Source organism: Cucurbita pepo, chromosome LG04, assembly GCF_002806865.2.
Source record: "Cucurbita pepo subsp. pepo cultivar mu-cu-16 chromosome LG04, ASM280686v2, whole genome shotgun sequence".
Taxonomy (NCBI): Eukaryota; Viridiplantae; Streptophyta; class Magnoliopsida; order Cucurbitales; family Cucurbitaceae; genus Cucurbita; species Cucurbita pepo.
Window position 1 is genome coordinate 10,826,150 of NC_036641.1, and position 11,323 is coordinate 10,837,472.

The window sequence follows — 11,323 nt, forward strand, 5'->3', positions numbered from 1 at the left end:
AATAAGTTATCATATTTCATTAATATAAGTAAAATAAAGTATATAATACAGTTCATATTAATAAAAAAGAAGGAAAGCGCTGGGAAATATAAATAATGTTTGACTAAGTCAAATTTGCATGGGATTATAGATCATGAACCGGAAAAGCCTGTGAGTGAGAGTGATTATCGCATATAAAAGATATTCGAGGAGAATGATTCGCGACCAGGAAACGATTGCTACAATTCCAGTGACATTCGGATTCACATTCAGATTCATAGATGAAGCGCACAGTAGGTGAATCGTCGTCGTCGTCTTCTTCTTCTCCTCAGGCGACGTCTTCTTCTTCTTCTCAGGCGACGTCTTCTTCTAACGTCTCCGCCGCAGCCGCAGCCGCAGCCGCCGCCATTGCCGACTCTCCTATCGGAAGCGTCGAGTTTACCACTGACAGTAATGGTTTGGAGAAGGTGATTCTCCGTGGGCCCCGTCGCAGTTCCGCTGAGGTACCGCGTATATTCCGTCTCCCACAAGAAACCGATCGCGACTAAATTTTGATTTTAGGATTCCGTATCGTATTGCATGTTGTGCGAATCTTCAATTGCGATGGAATTCAAGACTGATTTTATTGCATGCTTTCTCCGGGTTGAATATGCCATTGCAATCGAATTCATGCATGCTTCCTGGTTTGAATTAATCTGCCATTGCGATCGAGTTGAAGAATCATTTTCATGCATGCTTTTCTGGTTTGAATCTGCCATTGCGATCGAGTTCAACACTCATTTACATGCATGCTCTTCTGGTTTGAATCTGCCTTTGAGATCGAGCTCGAGTTCAACAATGATTTTCATGCTTTCTGGTTTGAATTAATCTCACATTGCGATTGATTTCAAGAAGCATTTTCGCTTTACGTGCGCCAAAAGCTTTATTCAATAACTTCCATGCCGGACTGATTTCTTTTCTTTCTCCTATCAATTTACTCATACACATTTCTTTAATTTGCAGAATGAAAAGAACATTTTAGATTCAATTACATATCTTAATCGAGAAAGTCAATTAGATTTCAAAGTATTCAAAATGTGTCGACGTCTTTTGCAATTTTTAGTACGTTAATGGAAGAAAAGGAAAAATTACTCATAGGAATTTTTTGTTTTAATTTTTATTGATGTGTTAATTTGTGGTTATTCTGTCTGAGTACCGTTTTGGCTAGGTGTTGTTGTACGGAGGTCAGGTGTTGTCTTGGAAGAATAAATTGGGAGAGGAATTGCTTTTTGTGAGCACAAAGGTAACTAATGAACTAATCTTTTCTTTGAGTTGAATTAATGAATTAATTCGATTCGCGCCATTATTGTTATTAGATTTTGAAATGAAGAGGTCGAATCGAATGCAGGCCGTGTTTGCGCCTCCGAAGCCAATTCGCGGGGGAATTCCGATATGCTTTCCTCAAGTAGGTGTAAAAATTTCCATTGTGTTCGTCAAAATCAAAATTGTTGTGGTTTGGGCGGTGAAGAAAAACAAAACTCTCTTCGCTACAGTTTCTCAACAATGGTATGATAGAGCGACATGGATTTGTGAGGACGAGATTCTGGAGAATCGATTTGGATCCCCCTCCTCTCCCTACCGCTGCACCTTGCAGCTCTTACATCGACTTGATTCTCGACGAACAAGATCGCTGGACATGGCCTCACAAGTAAGATCCCTTCTATTCTTCTTCTTTCAATTCAATTCAATTCAATTCATGTTTTCATTCCTATTAATTTTCGTCTGCAATCAGATATGAATTTCGTCATAGGGTTGCTTTGGGCTACGAAGGGGAGCTGCGATTGACATCGCGTATCAGAAACATAAGGCCCTCTGGAAAGCCGTTTTCCTTTACTTTTGCTTACCTTCCCTATTTGTTTGTTTCTGACATAAGGTTTGGGGCCTGGCCTTTCGCTCACTATCTGTTTGTTGAAATCATTTGGTTTCAAACTATATATATGTCACTTTCATTCACTCGTCCGATTGGGACGGGTTTCTGTGCGCAGTGAAGTACGTGTGGAGGGAGTGGAGACGCTCAACTATCTTGACCACTTGCAGGAGAAGGAGCGTATAACTGAACAAGCCGATGCTATAACATTTGAATCGGAGGTTACACTCTCAGAACTTTCTTTACTCTTTTTAAGAACACCAATACTGTTTATGAGACTATCCCCAGGAAAGGAAATACCGAATTCTTTCTCATTAACATACGAAGGAAATTCATGTTCATAATTAACATTGTTTGATATTCACGAAGACAAGCTCTTTCATACATCGTGTGTTTGGTTGTTTGTTAGGTGGATAAGGTATATGTATTAACCCCAACAAAGATAGCAATTTTGGATCACGAAAGAAAGAAAACCATTGAACTGCGGAAAGATGGGCTTTTAGACGCGGGTAATCTAGTTCATCACATGCTGTATTTTAATATTCTTTTATAAATTATAATATGCGTTCAATACACATTATATTATATATAGTTGTGTGGAATCCGTGGGACAAGAAGGCAAAGGCAATAGAAGACTTAGGAAACCAGGATTACAAGAAAATGGTTTGTGTGGGAGCTGCTGCTATTGAGAATTATATCACACTGAAACCTGGAGAAGAGTGGAAAGGAAGAATGGAACTAAACTTTGTTCCTTCTAGCTACTGTAGCGGCCAACTTGATCCCCAGAAAGCCCTCTTAGGTGTTTAAGTAGTTCTTCATCATCAAATCCGGTGAGTCTATATTGATTAATTGGCTGTGTCATGTTTTCAGATTTTACCATTGCTAACCCCTGAAGTAATAATAACCTCTCCTCTCTTTGCTGTGTTTGCAGATCCCAATTGCAAGATTCGTTCTCTCTCTCTCTCTCTCTCTTTTCTCCTTCACATGGTGGAAGAAATTGAAGCGAAATAGTAATGGTGATGGAAGTTTTGAGATTTTGAGGAGAAGGCAAATACAGCGAAGAATCTTTAGGATTTGGTACATTTCTTCTGTCTGTTTTAGTGTTTAATAAAGACGAAAAGAGAATTGAATGAAGAAATATAGTTTTGATCTAAGCTTTTGTGTCTAATGCTAAAAAGTAGTCAAAAGTTTCGGTGGGGGGAAGGACACAATGATGACATCCTCCCACAAGACAAAATGGGTTACGGTACGGAGCAGCACGCACGTTCAGTAGTGTGATCGCATTAACTTTAAGCACACCATCATTTCATCATCTCTTATCTCTTTCTGGTCAAGCAAGTAACTTTTTCTGTTTGTTATGGCATCTCTCCATCCACTAACACACAGTCCTTCCTCTTCAAAAATGCCTTTTCTTCTAAATTAACTCACCACCGGCAGTAAAGCTGCAGACACAAATAAAAGGGTACAGAAAAGAAGACAATTTTTGTTCTCTTTGTCCCACTTGATTTGCATCACTGATATGACACTGTTTCTTTCATTGCCTGGAATTGGATGTCTCCCTGTGTTCCTTTCTTTGCTTGACTAGCAGTGGTCATCATCACCAGTTTTTTAATATAAATTGTCAAGCTTTGGTTATGATGTTGAGCGTCATCTACAGTCTCTGCTCCTACCTTTTCTCTGTTCTTCTCTGATGTTAGAATGCATAATAGTTTCAATATCCTTTTGAGATGCTTTGTTGTAATTTTGCTCAACTTACAAAATTTCTATCTGGAGTTGGAGTAGAAGTGTAGAACACCCTAATATTAGAATCTCAACTGGTTGGAAATGTATTAATGTGAACAAACCTGTTTTTCTTTTTGCAAGTTTTGGAATGATAGATACAAAACTTGTCATCTTCTCTGCTACTTGAGCTTTAAACTTTGAAAAAGCCAATGTGGCCGTTTTGTTTCCTGATCACATGTTGCACTTGAGCTGCTCATGGGGGTGGTTGGGTCACTGCATTCTTCTCCTCTTTCTGATTTGAATGACAAAGATGAATCAATCTCTCTATCCTTATGAGTAATAGGAGGAAAGGATTTTGATCTCTTCTTGCTTAGACTGCCTCCTCCAATACTTAGAGTTAGCTCAACATCACTGTCTTCTTCACACCCATCTATGCACATCTTGTTACTTTTTCTGGCTATCGTCGGAGTGCTTGGCCTGGCTTGGTCCTCGTCGACGGTGCTAATGCCAGTCGACATGTCCTCTTCTGCTGGCCTTTCAAGATCAAAGCCTCTTGACATTCTCATGTTGTCTCCAGAACAGCTTCCACTTCTCTCTCTACTACTTGGATCAAGATTGAAAGTCAGCCCCTCTCCAGCGGTCTGTGTTGTTGAAGTTTCGCGGTTGTTGAACTGTAAGTGGTTAATTCCTGAACTTGCCATTGGACTCCCTAATGTGTTTTGCTTGGTTTCTTTCCTCAGCTCTTCCATCAACATCTTCTGGACACTGTACAGCCGATGGAGTTCCTTCACCTACAAAACAAACGTTATCTACTTGAGTGGTTGCAGATATAACAAATGAAACAGAAACAAAAGGATAGAATTGAAATGTTCTCTTACCTGATTCTTGAATACATTGTCATGGAGCTGCATTGTATTTTTAATGGCTTCAACGTCTCCTTTCTGCAGCATCTTGTTCAGTGCTTCTTGAAACTTGTCAAGTCCAGTACTCATGGCAGCAGATGTTGTATAGAATTTAGTTGAGTAGCCCTGGAAATGCTGCCACTCATTCACTCTTTGAACTGTGAATGCTTTGCTGCTGCTGTGGGCAGAGGTGGTGGGTAGAGGATTGAAAGTGGGTTCAAGTCTTGTTCCCATGCCTGAAACCAAATGGACAACAAAGCCACAACTTTGACAAACCATTCTTGAAACCCACAAAGAAAATTGTCAAAAAAAGTCATCTTTGACAATTAAGCACAAGCTTTTCCTCTCTCTCTCTCTCTCTCTCTCTCTCTCTCTCTCTCTCTCTCTCTCTCTCTCTCTCTCTCTCTCTCCACAAGAGAGAGAAACAGAGAGAGACAGAGAGAGACAGATATTTACATGTAATGGAGGCAGTTATAGCGAGGTAGAAGTCAAATTCTAAGCCAATCCAAATCAAATGTATAGGCTTGGCTAGTCTAGAAGTAAAGAAAATGCTATAATTTCAGGGATTTCATGGTATCTTGATATTGGAAAAGCACAATCAAACAGTGAAGAAACAATGCCAGAAAGGAAGAAAGAAAGAAAAGGGATTCAGATCCCTCTCTCTCTCTCTCTCTGGTGGGCATAAAAATGTGTCCACTTTCCTTCCCATAAGCTCATCAAACATCTTAATTGTATTGGAGGAATTTCTCAGAAAACACCTGAAGTACAGGGTTGAAAAGATAAGCCTAAAACCACTGACATTGAGCAATCCCAAGCAATATTATGTTGAAAATCCCAGTTCCAACAGAAGAGTAAGAAATTAAACAAAACCCTGCAGAGAAAATGAAGAAGAAATGGATGATGGGAGTGACCTGATAAAGAAAGAGGGTGGACGTTGATGATAGGTTGTTGTTCTTAGGAGACTCATTGAACATCTCTTGCCTTCCTCTCATTCATGCCAATGCTCCAACTCCCTGATGAATGATAATAATTCAGGTTTTGAAAGGACAAAACCCACTCTCTCTTCTCTCCTGCTAATAATTCAGGAGGTACACAATAAGAAAGTGTGGATTTCCTTCTCTATCTAATATATATATATATATATATATGTATATATATATATATATATATATATATATTTCTTTTATATTATTTTTGGTGTCCTTGAATGTGTTGTATAATATATATATATATATATATAAAAGGAAGATCAAAGAAAAAAGATATTCCAGACAGACAGCTCTCCCAACCCCTTTCAAACATTTGCATCAATGCTGCAAAAAAGCTTATTATCATTATCATTATCCTTCCTTCCTTCCTTCCTTCCTTCCTTCCCTCCTTCCCTCCTTCTCCCCCTTTTTCATGGAACAATAAAAAGTTCCTAATCTCTTCCTCTCTCTCTCTCTCTCCATTTATTTATATCACCTCATCATCTACTCTTGCTCAACACTTGGGACACGAATTGATCTATTGACTCTCCCGAATGTAATGTACTGGTAATGTACTATAAAGAGATGCGATTAGTTGTTAATTCTTTTTATTTTGAGTTATATGGATACATGTTGTTATGTTGCTTTTTTGCTTATAATCTATAGCATTGCTTTCTTCATTTCTCTCAAATTTTGCTTTCGAACTCTCTTTCCAAAATTGTTTGTGCCTTTGTTTTTTAAAACATTCGTCTTAAAGTGGGGTTAAAGCCTTGGATACATGTCGCCAAGTTGAATGCACACGACTTTAAGTTGGCCCACTCATTCAGTGGTGAGAGTGAGTGTCACATAATCGCTTACGAATGTCATGTGAGAGCGTGATTGTGATACCTAGCTTTTATTTGATGACTTTTTTTTTTATTTGGTTAAATATATCTTAGAATTCTAAGCTAAATTTTATAAAGCAAATTTAGTGGTTAATATATATATATAATTTAAAATAGTATTGATAAAGTAAAATTAAAAAANAAAAAAAAAAAAGCTTTGTACCATATTCTTCTAGTATGAAAATATCTAAACAATTTGAGGTGGGGGAAGAGAGAGAGAGTGAAAAAAACAAACTTTTGAGCATTTTTCTCTGTTTAGTAATAATACATTTGAAAGCCTATGTTTTTTTTTTTTTTTTTTTTTTTTNTTATGATTACACTTTTTAAGGGTTTTTTTTTTTAAATTAAAAAATGATTATTGATTATTTATGTGCAATTCATAGAGAGAAATTTGAGATTGGACGAAAAAAAACAAAGGAAATTTCCTCTCACATCCCTTTCCTAAAAAGGCAGCATAAAATATCCCTAACCTAACAAATCCATTTTTTTAAAAAAAATTAAATTACATAATATATGAATTTTTATATTTGGATGTGCTTCATCTTGTCCTTTTATTTGTTTGGTATGGTTCATACATTGTATTCATTATATTATGTAATTTTATTACTTTAATAACTATTTTAATTTATGTTTATAAATATTACTTCTTCTTTATTTTCAATCTAAACTTACTTTTACTTTTGAAATTTAATTAGGAATTTAACTATATAGGTGTGTGATAATATAATATACTATAATATTAGTGTGGGTGAAAAAATCTTAAAATTTAAAAAGATATGATTCGGATGATAATAAATAAGATATCTAAGATATAAATGCATTATTTTTATTTATTTATGTAAAAAGCATGTATTAATAACTCTAATTAATTAAAGATCATAATTTAATGTCATCCCTATGACATGCATGGTGGTTAGCTATACATAGGCTGTCCATGTGAGCTATGCACATGCCCCATATTTCCCCATTGACCCTCTGAGAGAGAGAATCTCGATTTGTTAATTATAAGCAATTTATATATTTTAACGGGTCAAAACGGACAATATCTCTTAGTAGTAGCATAGACGGTTACAAATGACTGAAATTTTTTACTAGGAGACATGTGAATAAGGACAAAACATGCTAAAATGAATCATATTATTTATATTAGTTTGTGGGGACAGTATTTTATTTTGAAAATAGTTAAGTAAAGTAGATAACATTGATCATGTCATACTGTATACATGAGAACATATTTTGTCTAACACAAGTGTTCAGTCTATATGAACATATTTATGTCGAACAGTCTAATTGACAACAAGATTTTTATATGTAACAACATAACTTTCACGATAGCTTGGTGATTTTGAAATTCATTCAAAGATCTCTTACATGTGCTAACTCCAAACTCTAATAAAGAGATTCTCCGAGAAAAAAAAGGAAGTGGGTTCGAGAAATGAATATTCTAACCATACAACATTTATATATTAAAGTAAAATAAAGTGAGACCTTAAAGAATCTTAATAAAAGCTCGACAAATGTACATGGGTGACGGATATAGATAGATTCACTGTATATTGAATTGTCGAATCATATAAATTAGAATTAAAATCGGTAGGTACATTCAATATAATGTTTTGGAAACGACCTAATTGATTTTGATATGCAATCTTCTGACCATTGTCCAATGACCTATATATATATATATATATATGAAATGCAATTTAGCCTGGTCCCTTTGTATTCATATAAATATTTTATTTTTATTAAGTCGTTGTTATTAAAAATAGTTAATAAAAATGATGATGCAATGCAACATTTAAATATACTTTATTAATTAATTAAATTGAGAAAACCCATTTTTAATTAATTAATTAAAGCAAACCATAGGATTCATAACCATAATTAATTAGTTAACGTTAAATTGGATTGATTATACTTTATAAAAAGGATTTATAATTGACATCTTTTAATCTCTAATTATACTGCCATTATTTTCAATGTTATCATTTTCTATAATATTATATTATATTATATTATAATTTTAAACAACTAAAAATAATAATATAAATAACTGAATTAATTTTGTCTAGGTGGCAATAAATGGCGCGTGGCAGTTTGGGGACTAATTTGGAGGTGCCACTTGTTGAAACGGGGTTGGATAAAAATAAATTTATTAAAAAATTAAAATTATATTTTTTTTAATGAATATTTTCCACCTCTAGTCCTATCCTTAATTATGCCACATTTAATCACGCTAGCTTCCACACTATTTCACCCAAAAAAAAAAAAAAAAAAAAAACCAATCAATTTCATAAAAAAAAAAAGTGTAAAATGTAATAATTTAAACCTAAAATTCAAATAAAAATTTAAAATCTGAAATATGAATATTCGTTAGTCTTTCACATTCACATTCTTCTCTATTTGTACTGATGAACACAAATTTTTTCAGCACATTGCTTGTGATCAACCCGAATTCTTTTTGAACGACAGACATAGGTAAGAGAAGGCGTTAGAGATTGAATGTGAAAATCTTAGAAAAGATAGACAAAGTGGTGAAAAAAAAAAATAAATAATAATAATAATAATGAGGAAATAAATAAAATATTATTTCAAAAAAGAAAAAAAGGGAAGGGTAGTGGATTGGATTAAAAAAGGAGCACGCTTTGTAGCCTAACTAAGGCACATCCCTTAACCTTTGTGGCTCCCACTATTTTATTTTATTTTATTATTTTTTTTTTCTCTATTTCTTTTGCATTCATCCTTATCTAGCCCTAAGATTCCCTTCACCTAATTATTATTTTTATTTAAAAAAATGGGTTATTTTGTTCTAGAAGAAAAATTAAATTTCCCATTTTTAAATTTTTTTCCTATTTCTCTTAATTAAAATTGGTAGAATTTTCAATTCTAAAATCATATTGTTAAGTGATACAAGAAACCATTTTGTTATTTAATTATTATTATTTTTATTATTATTATAATGTATGTTTTAGGTTTAAGATGTGACCCAAAACCTCTATCCATATGTGCCATCTTAAAGTTTTATGAAATAAAATAACTTTTATTTTTTATTTTTTATTTATTGATTTATAATTATTAATAAGATATGATAGACCATTTATGTGATATTAATGTAAGTTGATGTTAATAAGGTTTGAATATTGCATTCAAATAAATATTTTTTTTAATCTTATTCATTTTATTAAAAACTAAAATATAAATAAATAAATAATTATATTGTCAACTAACTATTTATTATTAGAGATAGACATAGAAAACTAATATATATATATATATATATATATATATATATATATATATATATNAAATGGAGCTATATTTAATAGACTCTTTTTAAAAGCTTAGGACAAAGGGAGAGGGGACAATATAAAACATGTAATGTGTTTTTTTTAGTATGTTACCCCGATTTAAGAATTTAAAAGACATTTTTTAAGTTTGCCAACCTACTCGGTATGAACTTAGAGTTTAAAAAATTAAATTTGTAGTTAAATTTTTTATTTATCAACATTTAATAAAATTATAATATTAGAGGTGATTAAAGATGAGGGGTAGAATAAGCTAATAAAATTAATCTACCGTTCAACTATTTTATTCGAGTTGGGTTGGGTTACGAATCTTATTCGAGTCATCAATCCAATCAACCCAAAATTTTAAATTTATCTAAAGAAAATTTCAACCGAACTCAATCTATATATGTCCGGCACATTAGAATCCTGGTTGAATTGCATACTTCAGTTTTTTATATTTAAAAGTTTTTATTTTATAATTGTTTTTAAAAAATAATTATAGAAAACAATATTTTATTATTTCCTTCGTATAATAATTTTATGAACTATTTAATATTTTTATTTATGACGTAGTCTATATAAATAATTGAAAACAAAAAAGACAGACTTTATAGAGATGATCAAAAGAAAGTGACATTTCATTTTAATTTTCTGAAAAAATTTCAGACGACGTAAAATAATAATAATAATAATAATAATAATAATAATAATAATAATAATAATAATAATAAACTCAATTGGTAATTATAAATAAATAAATAAAATTTAAAAAGGGAAAAATCTATTGTGCACTATGAGAGGAAAGTTCCAACAAGAAATTGGCCATTTTTGGAAATTAAATTAAAGTTTTTTTTATTTATTTATTAATTTTAATAAATAAATAAATAAAAAGGGAAATTGATGGATTAATTTTGGTTCCTCGTTCATTGAATCAAATTGGAGGATGACTTCCCATACAAATTAATAATAATAATAATAATAAATAAATAAATATTATTATTATTATTATTATTATTTAAAAATTGACCAATAAAAAACAGAAAACATGGGGGAATGGGACCAGAGGAATCTTTTTTTAGTTGGGATCAAAGCTTATCATTCCATTTTCTTACAATATCCTCCCACACACGTTGTCTTAATGTCTTTTCTTTTTCTTTTTTAATTAAAAAAATCCCTCAATTATTAATTTTTTTAATTTAAAAATATGAGGAGTCTTCCTTGTATAAGTGCGTGTAAATCTCTCTTTGATCTACTCATTTTAAAAATTATGAGACAGACAACAATACGTAAGAGGTTAAAAAGAACAATATCTACTAACGGTTGTCTTTTATAGAACATGGAAAGACAAAGGCTATGAACGGTCGTGATCAAGGGGACACACAAAATCTCAACTTGATACCATTTGCCTTCAACCAAGATCTGTTTGGATCTTGGGAAAATGGGAAGTTTTCAATCTGTGAGGTGTTGGGATCAGGAATCAAGTACAAAGCTTTGAACTTCTAGGCAACGTATTATTTGCTCATCTCAAATCATTCTTCTCCCTAATATCTTATTCTTTCCATTAATGTTCTTCCTTTTGTTCTAACAAGAAAATTCCTTTTTGGGAATGAAGAATTTGATTCCCCTTTCGCTTTCTGTTCCATTAATGAATCAAATCCTTAGATTTTGGGTCAGA

At 32.6% G+C, this 11,323-nt stretch overlaps 2 protein-coding genes across 4 annotated transcripts; one reads left to right on the forward strand and one right to left on the reverse strand.

Annotated features, from left to right (window-relative positions):
- Positions 1–260: 260 nt before the first annotated feature.
- Positions 261–3,243, forward strand: LOC111793358 (putative glucose-6-phosphate 1-epimerase). Its single transcript, XM_023675202.1, has 10 exons — positions 261–272; positions 336–482; positions 1,187–1,261; positions 1,367–1,423; positions 1,512–1,666; positions 1,751–1,891; positions 2,004–2,106; positions 2,295–2,394; positions 2,478–2,715; positions 2,817–3,243. The coding sequence occupies exons 1-9, from the start codon at positions 261–263 to the stop codon at positions 2,690–2,692; spliced, it is 1,005 nt and encodes a 334-aa protein (XP_023530970.1). The 3' UTR covers positions 2,693–2,715; positions 2,817–3,243.
- LOC111793451 lies at positions 3,095–5,616 on the reverse strand. Of its 3 annotated transcripts, none has more exons than XR_002814938.1 (4): positions 5,421–5,616; positions 4,486–4,745; positions 3,730–4,398; positions 3,095–3,562 (listed from the first exon to the last, which is right to left on the reverse strand). XR_002814938.1 is itself a non-coding variant. In XM_023675334.1 (3 exons), the coding sequence occupies exons 2-3, from the start codon at positions 4,741–4,743 to the stop codon at positions 3,787–3,789; spliced, it is 870 nt and encodes a 289-aa protein (XP_023531102.1). In that variant the 5' UTR covers positions 4,744–4,745; positions 5,421–5,616; the 3' UTR covers positions 3,686–3,786. The 3 variants fall into 3 exon arrangements, 1 of the variants encoding a protein (XP_023531102.1); XR_002814937.1 differs by having other exon boundaries at positions 3,095–3,572; XM_023675334.1 differs by lacking the exon at positions 3,095–3,562 and having other exon boundaries at positions 3,686–4,398.
- Positions 5,617–11,323: the final 5,707 nt, after the last annotated feature.